The sequence below is a fragment of the Pezoporus occidentalis genome, unplaced genomic scaffold (genome assembly GCF_034315485.1).
Source record: "Pezoporus occidentalis ecotype Australia unplaced genomic scaffold, CSIRO_AGI_Poc_V1 ctg227, whole genome shotgun sequence".
NCBI lineage: Eukaryota > Metazoa > Chordata > Aves > Psittaciformes > Psittacidae > Pezoporus > Pezoporus occidentalis.
In genome coordinates this window covers 62,297-80,097 of record NW_026914148.1, presented here as the reverse complement: position 1 = coordinate 80,097, position 17,801 = coordinate 62,297, and the positions used below count along the sequence as shown (strand labels likewise).

The following is a 17,801-nucleotide window of genomic DNA, read 5'->3' as shown; positions in this document are numbered from 1 at the left end:
AATAAAAAAAATCAATGATGCAAAATTCTCAAAACAGTAAATTTGAAACTGCAGGATTTCAGTGACTGCAAGAAGGAATAGAAAAAGAGAGATGCCTTTATTCAAATAGCCTTTGAGTAATGTATGTCAGGGTTCCCAGAAAAGACTTTCACATTTCTATTCTCAAAAAATTACAGATTTTACAGTTAAGTAAGGTTGTTGCCTTTTTTTTTTCTTTTGTTCCTTGTAACCTAGCTATGACATATCTCTGTAACTATGACACACACAAAAATTCAGTACTCAGTACTACAATTTCAGGATAAACGAACACTTATTTTGCCCACCAATCTCAATGTTATGTTAGCATTGTCAGATAAAGCTTCTCATAAAAGCTTATAATTTGTAATGAAAACTATGCAGTATTAAAAACCTGGTGAATTCTCAAATGCTGGAAAAGCAGCAACAGATATCAAAGTGTCGACAACATGCTATAGCTTAAAGGAACTGATGCCACTGAAAGAAAGTCTTTTGAACTAAGTGACAATACGAAGTCTTCAAAACTCACATTGTTTGACTGTCCAGTGCACTGTTTTACACTGGCTTTGGCTTAAAAGTATTTTCTTCAAAAGACAACCCTGCTAAGCTGCTGGGCAGAAGAGAAAGACAAAAAGAGAGTACTTTTAAGCCAGGAAGGACTCTACCTCAGAGACAGCCACCAGAGAAAAGGAAGTGTCACATGGAGCAGCTACAAGCAGGAACCTTTTCAGAGGACATCGCCAGCAAGGTCAACACATTGTGTAACTGAGTAAAATGCTGTCCTCTTGGACCAAATCTTTTCCTTTTTCTGTCCCCTTTTCCTGAATACCCAATGCAGCAGCATTCAGAGGGCAGTAAGCTGCCAGTGTTACTTAACCAGTGCCTGCCACCAAAATGAAATGCCTTAGGATCGCAGTGGGAGCTCTTGAGCATCAATTACTGCCCTAGACTACATATACACAACAATTTAGTTTGATACTGCCCCCAGAAATAGAAACACCTCCTTCTCTTCCTCTAGCATTTTAATACTAGGAAAGTCAACCTTGGGGAGCAATTTAAACTGACAGCACAGCCCAGTGACTGCAACAGGGACATTTGAGGCTGACACACAGTTTTCAAGGAAGTGATGTTGAACACTTAACTGCATTTCTCACATCATCTTCACAGAGAAAAATTGGGTGGCAATAAGGAGACTCAGACCTGTCTGACAAATCACAACACAGATGAAAGCAAGCTATCTATGGACTTCAACCATATCTACACCTCAAACAAGCAACCATAAAAACCATGCAAGTTACCACATCACTCAAAGAATGAGAGCACAGTGCCTGTATAAGCTGATCAGATGCTTTCCTGGCTGCTGTGTGGGGAAATTCTGCCAGGACTTTCATGCAGATTTGTCCTCTCATCTCACAAGATTAGCATCAGAGGACAGATCGCATTAGCACTGTGGCATTTTCTTCTTTTCAATTTGATCCTGTCAGTCACTTTTCAGCCCCTTCCTTTTACCTAATAACTTGTGGGCAGAGAACTCAGTACACACCAGCCTTCTAGGGCTGCTGTTCTTAACCCTGTTTATACCAGAATAAATGAGGAAAGGCACCCTAGTTTCAGCTCTGATTCTTCTTTACAATCCTTCCTTGGTAAGAAATTTATGTTCCTTGCTTATTGTTTAAATACCACTGGAGTTTACGGAAATAAACAATTTCATACTCAAATGTGGTAATGTATTGCACGGTTTCTTTTTCTGCCTTAGGCTCCAATTTTCTTCTAGTAAAAGAAAAATAGTTTGTGAGACAAGAAAATACAAGAACAAATAAAACAAAAAAATGTGACCAAGGGAACCATGAAACTAACTGTTGAAATTACAAGTATTTTTCAGGGCAGCAAGGGCATGTTCTTTTAAGTTACCTTGGGCCAGTTCTAGTAACATCTTACACTTGGAAAAAAGTACCTAAAATAACTGGAAATTACATTCCTGTTACAAATACAGTGATTTTCATATAGACAAGCCACAGAGAACAGCTTCCTCCCTTTAACTTCCTTCTTTTGTTACAAATGGCACAACTTTTGTTTTTGACACTAGGTGGGTATCTCAAAGATTGGACCAACCCTTCCAACATGCATTAGTCACCAACTTTATAAAATTATACAGACTTCAGAAATTAAAACAAACAATTCATAATATGAATTAGTTCACTCACTTGTTGCCTCTTTTCAATCTTCAATTTCATTCGGACCTGAATGCACTTTAAGGTGTATCTATACAAATCCCACGAAGCAACCTGCATTTGGCGTTTGTGAAATGCACCCATCAAGTTACCACAAAAGAAAATGATAGCATTGGCAAACAGCTGCACAGAAGAAAAATATTTATCTATTGCAGAGCAGTCATTGATACTTCACTAACATATATGCTAGTCCCTGAAAAACTATCTACCCCAAGCCGCATGCAATTTACCCCGTCACACACAAAATCTCAGTGTTGCAATTAGCCAAGATGCACCAGGGGATATCAGCTAATTTGCACAGTCACAGACATTCCTGTCCAAACGTAGAGTAGTATAATGAAACAGAAAATTCTGCTATATCAGTTAGCATTTATTTGCAGGCACAAATGTTTGATACAGGCAGAAACGTGCAAACACACTTGCATCAGAAGAGATGGGGTGCTCCTTTCAACACACTATACTAATAAGTGTTGGTGAAACTTATGAAAAAAAACACAGAGTGGCACTTCCAGGTCCTACTAACCCCCCAGGGCAGCAAAAGCCCTTTTGATCCACCCAGTAGGCAGTGCCAGGTGAAATTAGACAAACCCATCTGAAACAGCACAGACTGGGAAGAAGACTGTGACAAAGTCTGACATATTTTGAGTTACCTAATAAAGAAATTAAAATAATAATTATTCTTCTTCCACTTAGGTCAGAAAACCAAAATTCATTTGAGATTAAAATAACTGCAATTTTCTGAAAAGCCTGAAAACCACACTGGGCCCAACCTCCAAATGCATGTAGGTGAAAGATCCATGTGGAAGCTTGGAACTTATTTAAACAGGATAGTTATGCCAATATCAAATAGTGATAAGACCACAGCTTTTAATTACTTAACAAGGAGTATTTCCTTACCTGAAATAGAATGGATTCCTTATTTTCTTGAGAAGTCATGCTTACCATAATGCTTAGAACAATAATATGGGAGAGAGCAGAAAGAATGCTAATTATGACAGCACCTCGCATCCCAAAGGGTAGCATGGTATAAACTGTGAAGATTATGAATAGAAAGAATGGCACCTTTGGAAAGAAAGATAGAAAGAAATTTAAAAAAGGAAAATAATCACACATACATGATATGAGGTGCCTGTCAAAAAATCACTACAGAATAAGGACAAAAGTAGCAGGATTCTTGCTCATTAAATTAAACAATTAATGAACAATTAAATGTTGACATTTCCAAAAGCACAATTAAAACCATAAGGACAGTGGTAGTCCTAAAAGCCTGGAGGGAACTGCTATAGAGGAAAAATTGCTTGGAGGGACATAACAGGAATAGTGTGTTGCAAGGATAGCAATACTGAATAGAATCAGATTTCTTACCTTCTCCAAGTTATTATTCTAATGTTAATACCACCCAATCACACATATATATTTATTCTGTATTTGATAAAAATAAAAAAAAATCCAACCAACACTTACTGTTGCTGACACAATAATCATTATTGCCACTAACTACATATTTGGCTGCACAGATTTTACAAAATGCACAATGGTCCACTAAACTGCTAGGGAACAGATGGAAGGTCTATAAAAATTAAATCCATACTTAGAGCTTTGCTATAGTGTTTAGCTCATATATATGGAAATTAACAACCCTTCAACCCTTCTTCAGCAAGGCCTGGACAGGCTGGAGAGTTGGATGGAGAGGAACTTGATGGAATTCAACACGGGCAAGTGTAGAGTCTTGCATCTGGGGAAGAACAACCCCACGTACCAGTACAGGTTGGGGGCTGACCTGCTGGACAGTAGTGAAGGGGAAAGGGACCTGGGCGTCCTGGTGGATAGGAGGATGACCATGAGCCAGCAAGGTGCCCTTGTGGCCAAGAAGGCCAATGGCATCCTGGGGTGCATTAGAAAAGGTGTGGTTAGCAGGTCAAGAGAGGTTCTCCTCCCCCTCTACTCTGCCTTGGTGAGGCCGCATCTGGAATATTGTATCGAGTTCTGGGCCCCTCAGTTCAAGAAGGACAGGGAATTGCTTGAAAAGAGTCCAGCGCAGAGCTACAAAGATGATTAAGGGAATGGAACATCTCTCTTATGAGGAGAGGCTGAGGGAGCTGGGACTCTTTAGCTTGGAGAAGAGGAGACTGAGGGGTGACCTCATCAATGTTTACAAATATGTAAAGGGTGAGTGTCAGGATGATGGAGCTAGGTTTTTTTCAGTGATGTCCAGTGATAGGACAAGGGGCAATGGGTGTAAACTGGAGCATAGGAGGTTCCATGTGAACATCAGGAAAAATTTCTTTACTGTGAGAGTGACAGATCACTGGAACAGGTTGCCCAGGGGGGTTGTGGAGTCTCCTACGTTGGAGATATTCAAGGCCCGCCTGGGCAAGCTCCTGTGTGATGTACTCTAGGTTACCCTGCTCTTGCAGGAGGGTTGGACTAGATGATCTTTGGAGGTCCCTTCCAACCCTTAGGATTCTGTGATTCTGTAATTAGAAAATATTGCTGTGTTCCTGGTTCAGCTCCATCTCATCACTGCAACTCAACTTGTGTCATTCCAGACATGAGCTTCTTTAAAGGAAGTGATGGAACACCTTGTCCTTGGTGCCATCTTAAAGCATATCAAGGATAAGAGGGTTATGAGGGGCAGTCAACATGGCTTCACCAGGGGGAAATCATGTTTGACCAATCTCTTAGCCTTTTATGAGGAAATAACGCGGTGGATGGATGATGGCAGAGCGGTGGATGTGGTCTACCTTGACTTCAGCAAAGCCTTTGACACAGTCTCCCACAGCATCCTCACGGCTAAATTGAGGAAGTGTGGACTGGATGACCAGGTAGTGAGGTGGACTGCGAACTGGCTGAAGGAGAGAAGCCAGAGAGTTGTAGTCTATGGGGCTGAGTCTAGTTGGAGGCCTGTAACTAGTGGAGTGCCTCAAGGGTCAGTACTGGGACCGGTATTATTTAATATATTCATCAATGATTTAGATGAGGGAATTGAGTGTACTATCAGCAAGTTTGCTGATGACACTAAGCTGGGAGGAGTGGCTGACACGCCAGAAGGCTGTGCTGCCATCCAGCGAGACCTGGACAGGCTGGAGAGTTGGGCAGGGAATAACGGGATGAAATATAACAAGGGAAAGTGTAGAGTCCTGCATCTGGGCAGGAACAACCCCAGGTTCCAGTATAGGTTGGGGAACGACCTGCTAGAGAGCAGTGTAGGAGAGAGGGACCTGGGGGTCCTAGTGGACGACAGGATGACCATGAGCCAACACTGTGCCCTTGTGGCTAAGAAGGCCAATGGCATCCTGGGATGTATTAGAAGGGCGGTGGTTAGTAGGTCGAGAGAGGTCCTCCTTCCCCTCTACTCTGCCCTGGTGAGACCCCATCTGGAATATTGTGTCCAGTTCTGGGCCCCTCAGTTCAAGAAGGACAGGGAGCTGCTGGAGAGAGTCCAGCGCAGGGCAACCAAGATGATTAAGGGAGTGGAGCATCTCCCTTATGAGGAAAGACTGAGGGAGCTGGGTCTTTATAGTTTAGAGAAGAGGAGACTGAGGGGTGACCTTATAAGTGCCTATAAATATATAAAGGGGGAGTGTCACGAGGATGGAGCCAGGCTCTACTCAGTGGCAAACAATGATAGGACAAGGGGTAATGGGTGCAAACTGGAACACAAGAGGTTCCACTTAAACTTGAGAAGGAACTTCTTCTCAGTGAGGGTGACGGAACACTGGAACAGGCTGCCCAGGGAGGTTGTGGAGTCTCCTTCCCTGGAGACATTCAAAGCCCGCCTGGACACATTCCTGTGTAACGTTATCTAGGTGTTCCTGCTCTGGCAGGGGGATTGGACTAGATGATCTTTTGAGGTCCCTTCCAATCTCCAGCATACTGTGATACTGTGATACTGTGAAGGCGCAGTCTGCATTAAAAGATTTGCCAGAATTGATAGCTTTACTGGGACAACAATAAACAAACAAGAATATAAGTTTTCATTCAACCAAAGTTATCTTTTCATTTTCATTCCAACCCAAATCATTCCATGACTCTATGATGTTTACCAATTTAGGTGGACTGAAAAATACCTTTTCTGCCACATGTACAAGCCCTATTACACAATGTTCTAAACACTGTGTAACAGTTTTATAAGCATGGACAAGTAAAGGTCATACCTGCTTTTAAGTAATAGCTTTAATTAGTGATAAATTCGTAACTTAAAAGTCTTAAGTGCACCTGCTTAGTTCTACTTTCTAATCTAACATCTCTTTATATTTTAGGCTTTAAATCAATAATAATGAATTATTATCACATGACAACACAAGACAGTGGCTTGCAGCACTGAAAGCAGCAAAACCAAATCTTGCTTCGTTACATGCTTGTTAAGAACACTGAATTTTGTTTTTTTCCTAAACTAATAGGTTCTTCCTTAAGTTAAAAAACACTGAACAGCAACTGTAAATACACAGTGCTGGCTCTAGGCCATAACACAAATCAGATTTTGACTGTTTAACTGATAAGCTAAATCTTTCGTTATTTGAAATAAAGAGGGGAATAGTCAGCAAAACAAGATAAAAAGTAATTTTTATTTCAATTAAAACCTCTTCTGTTTACATTATGCGATCTTAGGAGGAGTTTCCTACAGATCATGGTATTTTTGGCATCATGATATCGCCAGTCTTCTGATCAGAGATACTGAGCAATGGACTTTAGCCACACCCAGCTATGCCAGGATGTGTCACTAATTCTTATTGTTCACTTGAAAACAGGCTCCCTAGGGCACACCCAGCTCTAGACTCCTTTATACATTTCTTGAACACCATTTCGACCCTATAAATTAACAAAGCAAGTATTATTCATGAAAAATTCTCTCAAAGATGAATTCAGGGTAATTAAGATTCAGCAAGAGACAAATAAAAATACAATTTAATTATAACTTCATGATGCAATTCCTACACAAATTTATACAGTGATCCAATTTTCTCAGCTGAACTGTATTTCATTATAATAAAGAATACAAGCTAAAATTTACTAAAATAAACTAATAAAACCAATTTAGGAACATGAATCTAAATCTCACAAAAAAATTACTATGCAATTATAATATTCAGCAAAAATAAAGCCCACAAAACACATTCATATATACTGGCTAGAAGTTTCAGGTAAGTACCTGAATAAACAAGATATACACACCTGTTCCCACAGTTGGTAATCATTTTCTCTTTCAAAAAGTGATACATATCCTACGATTAAGAAGCAAACCCAAATCATAACTCCAAATAGCATCAGCCACCTCCGAAACAGGGATTCAATACATAAAAGTAAGTACATGACTGCAAATATGACAAGAGCAGCACATACTGCAATAATGAAGGCAAGATGATTATGTGCTTCCTGCAAAAGGAAAACAAAGTGTTACAGTTGGTCTAAATGTCCCCTTAAAAAAAAAAAACAGAAAAAAAAAAAAAAAACACACAAACCATAAAATGCTATACTATACTGTCCTGGAAACAGCTTTAGATAGCTTTAAAATATGCTAACCTGAGTTCCTAAGTAGTCTAACTTTGGCAGCATTAGCACTTCCTCATATTCACACACACAGAGATAATATAATAAATACTATTATAGATACCCAGTCTACCCCAGTTCCACCATTATTATTTCCAAAATTAGCAGGTTTGTCTTTTAAGCTAAGGTCTAACTACACTATATTGTACAATGCAGGTGTACCCAAATTAAAGCATTTGAAGAGTTCAAGCTTTACTAAAAAGTTGTTCAACAGCTCTTTCCTGAAGTTTTACAGGAGATGACTTCTTACATATAAGTAGTATTGCTACTTCTTTCTTTTTTTAAGATAATAAAAGCTAAAAGGGATACAAATGCAATCGGTAAGATTAGATTCATTGCTAGAGAGACATAAAGGCACTTTATCATGAAGCACAGTATTTGGAGAGCTGTTTTAGAAGCCAGTGAAGGATTAGAACAGCTCCCTTATTACCTTTTACATTATCTTTAAATCAACTCCCCTTTTCAACAGCTGCCAACTGGACTGACTTGGACACTAAATTTCTTTACAGAAAGTTTATACTATGCAACAACAAATTCTTTAAGCTGCATCTTTCCTATGCCTACAGGATCCCTATTCTTTACTAACTATTGATTCAATGGGTCACCCATTGTATTGGGAGATTCCTGTTGTGTTTGAATTAATATCTACAAATGCTTAAATAAAAACAAAACAAAAAAAATCACCTCAAGAAGTCATAACCAATGAATCACTATATTATTTCACATTTCTTAGCTGACTCTAAAAAACAAAATATGAGAAATTAAGTACATTTTAACTTACGTTCTTGTTCCTTCTTTGGTCCCTTTATTACTAATTTACTATCATAGCTACCATTTAGCATAAATTATGATTTTTTCATAACATACAGGAAGACAAGAACAATACTTATAGTAACTGCATGTGCCTGTAAACACTCTCCTCTCTTCCCTGTCCCTTCAAAACATACACAACATTACATACATAATTATTTGATTTCTTTCAACACTGCAACTTTGATAACCATGCAGCCCAAAAAATTATTTAGATAAGTGTTTCGTGTGCTGTTACAGCAACTTATCATCTTTGTAAATATCAAACGCAAAGAAAAAGATATACTCACCTCAGTGGTAAAAAAGACTATAATTAGAGTAGTCCAGAAGATGATTGCAATGAAGAGCAGCAGTAGGAGGAGTGGGTGCTGCTGGCTCGTATAGCGGTACTTCTCACAGAGTGGGTCTGACATCCTACAGTCATCAGTTTCATTGAAGAAGTATTTACCTTTAGCTGGCATTTTTTCCTAGGTTAAGCGCTATTGCTCTCAGTTCCCAGTGCACAGAATAAGTCACAGCTAAAGCCAGTGCTTCAAAGAGAAGGTCTGCCTTTTCACTGCTGGCTCTGTAGATTTCAGGCACACTGAGTAACTCACGTTCTCTGGCTTTACTTCTCATGAGCATTAACTTCAGATTTCCAAAGCAACAAGAAGCAGTGGAGTTAGCCTCCCCACAACCACAGGCAAATTATCACCAACCTGTATTTGTGAAGAAAAGAGGTTCTGGTGTGTGATTTTTTTATTATTTTGCAAGTCTATAACTCCTTTCGATAAGCTTGAATCTCACTTCCCAGGATGAACTCTGCTGAGACACAGTATCATCAACTGAATGTATTCAGTCACGTGCATAGAGTGTTGCCCAAGGCAAAAAAAAAAAAAAAAAAAAAAGGTAAAGCACATTCCTTAAACTTCCTATTCAAATGCTCTAACCAGTGAGCAACCAGTCTCTTGCTCACAGGGTGGAAGCCCAGCAGCCCTGTCAGTGGGCAACAGTGCCTGGCAGACAGAGGGACAGGGCTCAGCTAGTGCTCACCAGTGCCTGCCCTGCACACACCAACTATGCCCTGCCCTAACAGCTGAAACATTTTCATATCAAAACCGTACTAGCTCTGTTCTGCTGCCTTTTGAGCAAATGACTGAGTTTCCATGAGCGTGTTGTGTAACTAACTCTTCTGAAGAGATTGTGCATGCCTCCATGCGTGTGTATATATGGAAGTTTAATCACATTATACATTGTATTCTTCTTCAGAACATACAGCTTAAAAATTAAGAAATAGTCTTTTTTTATTCCTTTCACACTTTAATTAAAAGGCATAGAAAAAGAGAAAAGAATACAGCCATCCACACCAAAAATCACTAAACTCTTTTTTAAACGAAAAAAGATAGTTAACATCTAGTTCTGTATACTTCACTCAACTCTAATTAATAGTGTTTCCAAGGCAATAAGTGTGTTCTGTTAACAACGAACATTAAGGAATGAACCGTATTGTTAATTACTAACGACCACTGTCTTTCAAATAGATTCACGAATACAGTTCACTCAATGCCAAGACATGTAAACCAAAAAGAAAGCAGGGGGATGGGATGGAGGGAAGCATGAAAAACAGGATTTCAGAAGAAGTTTTAATAAAACTTGGTAGCAGCACAACAGCTTTTTTGCCACTTCACTACCATCACCATGGTGCCCAAGGTTATTGCTCTGGGGAAAAAGAACCCGCGAAAAGACTTGCAGAAAAGGCAAATCCTTACTCTCAAAAGGCAAAGCATTTAACCAGACACACGTGTTGAGACTGCATTCACACTACAACCAGAAGTGGTGTAAAGGAAAAAGTTTCAGAAGACATACTGAGTGATTTAGCCTATGTAAATAGAGCCAAACACCAGCATACTACCTAATTACTAATGGCCAAGCAGACAAAACCAGATATGCCAATGGTGAGACTGGACAAAAATGTTAATTTTGCAGCAAAATGAGTAACTACAACCCAATGCCCAGAGTTTATCACAAACTTGGATTAATCACAAAACCAGAAAAGATTATTTTATTACTTTTATTCAGAATAAGCTCACATATGTATTAAAAACTGAAATAAGACATCTTTCAATACTTCTTTCCTGTGTATAGTTAATGGTACACCTAATATCCCACCTACACTGGTTATTACTCAGTTTTTCTTCATAATAAAAGGCCTCCCATTTCTCACCTGAAAAATAAAATTCTTCTGGTAATCATACATCTGCTGTGCGTAGCAATGCTCTTGCAAAGATGGGTAAATGCAACATGGAAATGACGTACACGTAAAGTAAAGAAGATGCCCAGAACAAACTGAAACATTCAGATCACGCCCTAATGCGTTTTCCAAGTCATACAGGTGTCTGCAAAATTCCTTGAGTATAGGCCAGTTTTTTCTGAAGATGAGACTATCAGGGGCAAGTATTTTACTCAGAATTCATCCTTCAGTAACAAAGACAACACACTATACACAGTGGGAAGGATATGACTGTGACGCACTGAAGAGGACAACAACTCACTGAACAGCCTGAAGAATTCCTTTACCATGGGGGCGTAAGTGCAGGTATGCACTCTGCCTGATGTGATCTACAATATACAGAAGAGATTATAGGTTTCCTGTCCCAGTTCCCTTTAAAAAGTGTATTTTCAGACTAGAAACAATGAAAAGGGTTCTTTAACATACTTAGAACTTGCAGAAATATGATTTTGAGGGTAATTTTTATGATAATGGGTATTGTGAGAGGCAGGGTTATTTTTTTTAGTTAGCAGAACCAAATCCATTTTCTAAAAAAAACTGCTCATTGCTAAGCAGTAATACATTCACAATTATGAGAGACAAGCAATCCCGTCTCGGACTACTTAATATTAAAATCCAAGAAAAATGACTTCACAGCCCGCTTTCTGTAATTTATGCTTCTATGCCAATGAAAAAAAAACAAACAAAAAAAAAAACAGGGACAATCTATTCTACAGAACTACACTGTGTGGCTGTGATTCAGCTATCTAATGTTCAAAAGATGAAAAAGATGTCAAATGTTAGCTTGGAACCATCTCCCATTATTATTTAACAGTTTTACAGGACACCAAGTTGAAGAGACATGTCTCTTCAATGATTTATTCCATTTTAATGAAAAAGAGATTGCTGCCTTATCAATTTGTTCATTTGTCCACTGATCTTTGTGGATATATAAGTAATTATGAATGTCATAGATCTGCTTCTCAAAACTCTGTTAGGTAAATAATGCTCCAAACAGTACCGTACTGGTTTATCAAGAATCTATAATACACTGCATAAATGCTACTTTGAAATGAATAATTCAACTCTGAATTAGTTTTGATTTGCATCCCATGTCCCGCTGCTGCTACCACACCCCTTAAGAAGTACAAGAGCAACTTGTGCTCCTTCAGCACAAGTTAAATATTTATTTAGATTGCAAATTACTTGCAGCACACAAAACTGGCTAGTTGAGAATCATGCAATTATGCATTAGTTAAACAAACACATTTTTCCATGTGACAAATATAATGATCTCCCAATCATCACCTTACAATCAAAACCAGAAATACACATACATGTATATTAGCATAGGAATTGTATTTTGGCTCCAAAACCACTACAAACACTTAGCAGCTTGATGTTGATTTTTTTTTTTTTTTTAACACTACCGGCATTACCCCTTTCCATTAATGTACAAGACAACCTTTTGTTTAAGAAACTTCCACAGACTAGGCTGGAAGTCACCACTCTTTGTGCCCTTCCCCCTTCTTCTCTGACAATTTTTCCAGCAACCTTCTGAAAATGTAGAAGACAGCCTTGAGAGAGAAAAAAAGCTTCTACCTCAGGGACGGCACTACACCCTACTAAAATCATCAATGTAATATACTCCTGCTCATATATTTAAAGCTCACATGAGCCCTGTGCACCACAGCATCATTTTTGCTTTTTTTCTTATAACTGTTTCTTGGAGGCCGGCTATTCTCACACCACTAGAGAGGTGTAACCCTGGAACAGCAATAAGCCCAGAAATCAAGAAGCACTCCCAGGAATTACCAGTGGCAACACACCAAGCCAAGTGGAGACTGGATCTAGCTGCTCTGATCATCTGTTCAATAAAAAAAAATTAAAAAAAAAAAAACAACCAAACCCTAATTTCTTTAGAAGCCTTCACTGTGTTCTGAAAAATTAGAAAGGAGAAGGAACAATTTGTCAACCAGATCGATATCTATAAGAAACAACCCCAACAATAGGGGTTGGAAACTGCACTAAGAAACTACAGGAATGTCCATCAAACAAAGAAATATCATTTAGTCAGATCTGGGCAAGTTCCACAGCCATCTGCATGCCAATTAACATGAAAAACATTTGGCTACCTAAAGAAATTTGCCTAATGAATACGTGAGAACAAACTTTGGACACATGATAGGCATAAAAAAAAAACCCTGTACAATAGGATTCCTCCCAGAACATCAGTCAGGACAGCTACAGCCTTCCAAGACTACTCTATTTCAAGCCACTGGGAATAAGGCTGTGCTCAGATTCGCAAAAGAATCTTAACTAGTTATGTACTGGGCAAGACCTAGCACACATGCACAGCCACTTTTCATCTGCAAGCAAAAAATACAACAGTCTTCCATAAGTCTGGGTATTTCTGACTGCTCTGTGCTCCTCTCCCCACAGATAGGAATTTTCAAGCTCTCTGATATCCTACTGAAAAGCCGTAAGACTTCACAAAACATATGAAAGCCGATATTTCATTAGGCTACTAGGCTTGGACTGAATCTCTTTTGTTCTCCTGGGCTAGTTAAAACTGTCCAGAGTGCTTTGTGTCAATACACAAGACTTTCTTAGGAACTGGCCTGGACTAAACCATTGCAGAACAGACATGACCACACTACAAAGCCTACAGAGACTGCTACAAAGCCTACAAAGACCAACTGTTTTACATAAAACTAACTGGAACATGGTATCACAGGCTACACTAACAGTCATGTTACAAAAATCAGAGAAGCCTCTTTCTTTGGCAGTTTGCTTAAGGTAAGTAGCTAGAAAAGAACCAAGTCTCTTCACAGGGAAAACTGATCTGGGAACATGCATCACACAGACCAACATTTTACAACGCAAAGCAGAAAATTCAGGGCAGATGAGGCAAATCAACTGATGGGGTAAGAGCACAATTCCTTGTGCCTCCAAAGCAGCAAGGACTTCCCTCATTTCCTGTCTCTAGTCTTGTCATAAATAATATGTAGTGTACCTCTAGGTAAAATCCTTCACCAACGTATCTGCACCACAAGCATATTTTTTCTAATATATTTTCATACCGCATTTTCATAATATGGCTAGTTACTAAACAGATCATTCTTCTTCCCATCTTATTTTCTAAATAGACTATTACTACTTTCTAAGGTGCATCAACAATGTATTTTCCATTCTAATGGCAAATTGTCATGCAAACAAATTTGTTAGCACCTCAAATTTCATACTCTGGCGAGGTGACCATCTGTAAAATAATGCAAAAGTTTGTGAAATGGAGATGACTTTTGCCTTTCAGTGATTTGTTCAGCCCTGCCTGCACAGCAGCACTACATAGCCAGGAAAATCCAAGTTGATTTTTCTATCAACTTGAAACAGAATCACATCAAATTCTTGCATTTCAGAAGCCCCTTGAAGTTTTGACTGCTAAGGTTTTATTTTTCTGAAACAACAGTAAACAGGCAAATGGCATAAAGCTCCAGGCTTCTTGAAATGCCTCTCAAAATATATTGGGATTAAAAGTTCGGCTTGAGTCTTTGTCCTGCTAATAACTAAAAGGTCTTGCCCCTAGGCCCCAGCTCTTTTGACCTGCAGTAGTTAGTCACCAGTATGCAACAGCTCTTTTTCAGTTCCAGTGACCTTTTCTGCTGTCTGGACAGCTGCCTTACCTCCAGAAAGCCCCCCATCCTCACTGCCTGCTTGGAGCTAAAGGTAGGCGCCACTTTGCTGCACACATCCATCCCATCTACAGCTAAGTAAGGAGCAGAGGCCCATCAGTTTGCCCCCACAACATGTGGATGCATTTGTTTCAGGCACACTGCACTAGGCCCTTTTTTTTCCTTTCTTTTTCTGTATTCAAACCACTGCAGGTCACACATCAGCACAAGGGTGTTGATGCAACTGCAGCACTTTTCTTCCCAGCAACTGTCCACAAGGAGCAATGCAAGGGCAGACAGTGGAGGAAGAAAACAGAACAACACTGAAGGCATCAAGAGAGCAGTGACTTGTCTTAAACTGTGGCACAAAAAGCATGCTTCCTCCAGCAATGCAAGGTGGAACAACAGGAAGAATCATGTGTGACCGAATACAAAAATCAGACACCACAGTTCTTGGGATGGCCCTCTTTGTCTCTGTTTTTGCAGAGCATGAACAGTTTTCAGCTGCTAGCTCTGTTGCTGGCTGGGGAACAGATCTGGTAAACCTGCAACCTGCACTTTCTCACACAAACAGGATGCACAAATGGCTAGTGATCATGTCCTTCCTCCCCTTCTCTTGGGATAGTCATTCACAGCAGCTACTGATCAAGTTAATGCTTTTCCAAATGGGACCAGAGTATGTTGCAGGTCAGTTCTTCATTTCAAGATTACTGATGTGTTCACAAACACATCCACATCTGCCTGCACAATTCCTGAAGTATTTTTTCACTTAGCTCTTCGTTTGCCAAGGACTCAGGTCTTGCTCACCTAAAGATGTTTGTTTACTAAAAAGCAGTCTCACCCATGAAATATTAAAGGAAACCTTACTAAGCAAAACCCAAGTGATATATATTGCCTTATACTTCTGCACAAAAGCAAGCTGAACCAGTTTTTCCACCTTTAACTATTACAGCACCAGAGACAGAAGGTGCAGTTTTGATTTCCATTACGTCTTTTGTTTCACACAAATGACAACATCGTTTCTGAAATTACTTTAGCAATTTCCATGATAGGAATGACTGCTGACCGTAATTACCCATTTGCAGATATTAAAAGAGAATCAAGGATCTACAAACATCCAGTAGAATAATTGAAGCAGATCAGTAGATGAATTATGAATCTCAGGCAAAAATAATCTCCAGTCTAGTGGACTCCACAACTAATTCAGTCTAGGAAATGAACATTAGCAATCCAAACATACACCACAGGAAATACCATTCATGTTAAAGACAACACTTCTTCCTTTTAGACTTTGCTTTCAAATGCTAGCCTGCAGTCACCTCCTCTTTTTCTGCTCATACAAGAATTACATGGCGAACAGATGGGGTTTTAATTATCTATCTGCTAACAGTGGTGAATATTACTTGCGCAGGTAAACCTTATGTGCGTGTGTATATACATATATATAAAAAAAAGAAGGTTTTCCTGTGAAATTTCACCTTAATCACATCTAATTTCTGAAGAGCTCCTTCTGCAATACTTATATTTACAAACTATTTTCTTACAAAAAGTGAGCATACCCACTTCAGCACATCATGACTCAAAACTGTATTTACACAAAAAAGCCAAATCAATGCAGAAAAGTAGCCTGTCATTTCATGAGGAAATAAATAAATAAATAAATCATGAGGCATAAGAAATCCCACCACAAGTCAGAAAGACTGGAGTAAAATATGACATTACGTTACTTAGGCTGTGCCCTTGAACACTGAGAGCCATGACAATGATAGTGCTGAACCCACTGAAAGGCAAGCATTGAGACGGAACTTTATTCACCATCGTATTTCAGTAGATTGCTTCTTCTCATGACATTTCTTCTAGAATAGCCTTTAAAATAGGAATAACCTGTTATTCCTATCTCAGATTACACAAATTGTGTAATTCAAAAACAGGTTTTTGGTCACCAGTAAAAATGGAAGATGTAAAATACCAGAGGCTGTGGTTTCACAAACACAGACCTGAGCCTAAAGCTGGCTCAGAGCACTCAAAGAAGCAGGTCTCACCCACTGGGACCACCTATCCTGCGCAGCTGCAGGACCTGCCTGCCCAGGCACCCAGCTCCTGCAACCGCTGGGCTCTCTTCAGAGCTTGTTCACCAACTACAACTACAGAGAGTTATTTTTTGGCAGTCACTTCTCTGTCAGGGTGGTGAGGTGCAACAGCTAGCAGAGGTACTGATGAGCTCTGGAGTTGGCCCAGCATGTGGAAAGGAAAGGCAAACCGCAAGTAGGAAAGCAAGGGTAGCAGAGAGCTGTTAAACTGAGTCATCATGTCTCACAGACCCACAGCCTAAGAATACCAAGAATTTAACTTCTAGAACTGGTGGGGGTTGCTGCTCATTTTTAAATACCCCTATTATTACAGGATGAGCTTTGAGGAGAGATTAGTCACAGAAAGAAAACTCTATGGATCCAGGCAGGACAGAGAAATGATGACAGAAGATGGCTCAGGACACTGAAGGTTTGTAATTTAAGACCAGCTCACAAACTAATATAGTGAAAAGGAAAGAATCCATATAACCAGATTGGTGCAACGCAATTATATGGAAGGTTTTACTACTGTTCTAAGGTAGTTTATTGTGCAAACACGTGATGGTTCAACCAACAAATCTATTAGGCCTTATAATTAACTGCTGGGTCTGGCTCAGCAGGGGAGGGAGGGGAGGTAAAGTAGTCTTTTTATAATACTGGTTTTCATAAGCAGCAAACCGCAGGGTGTAAAAAGATACATCACACCAGAAAGGAACTGAGCTGTGCTTTGCATCTTTCAGACTCCAAGGTGTGTGATTATTTCATGATTCCCAGACTCCCTGCCACATCTCACAGATAGATTTTCTGACTTTAGCAGGTTTAAAACTGTACTACTACAAAAGTCAATATTCACTTACATTTTAAGCTTTCAGTGACCTATTTAAAAATTTGTGTGTTTGAACATCGTGGCCTCAGAAGTCAGGATAGCTTTTTATTGTGTAATTTCAATTTCACCACATGCAGAATGCTTTTGCAGTTATTTGCAATAATAAACCCTGCAACGTTAAGCTATATAAGATGCAGGAAAATATAAAAACAAAGCGACACTGAAACATAGAATATTTAACTTGAACACTATGAGGAAAAACAAGAGTTTTCAGCTCATACAGAAATATGGTTGAAGGGTGTGTGTGTGCATGTAAAAGCCTCGATTTCTACTAGAATACCCCAATTTTTACAAAAACTAAAATCCTTGACGCTTCCAGGG

The 17,801-nt window shown here is 39.3% G+C and overlaps 1 protein-coding gene across 4 annotated transcripts in view; it reads right to left on the bottom strand.

Annotated features, from left to right (window-relative positions):
• Positions 1–17,801, bottom strand: part of ADCY7 (adenylate cyclase 7) — a 68,889-nt gene that overhangs the window by 27,291 nt on the left and 23,797 nt on the right. For 3 of the 4 annotated variants that reach the window (XM_062621070.1, XM_062621071.1, XM_062621072.1), the window contains exons 2-5: positions 8,897–9,304; positions 7,422–7,622; positions 3,144–3,308; positions 2,220–2,369 (exon numbers count right to left, since the gene is read on the bottom strand). In XM_062621070.1, coding sequence (XP_062477054.1) covers positions 2,220–2,369; positions 3,144–3,308; positions 7,422–7,622; positions 8,897–9,067 — 687 coding nt within the window. In that variant the 5' untranslated portion in view covers positions 9,068–9,304. Of the gene's footprint in view, positions 1–2,219; positions 2,370–3,143; positions 3,309–7,421; positions 7,623–8,896; positions 9,305–17,801 lie in introns of those variants that run through there. The other variant, XM_062621074.1, reaches the window with a different exon arrangement.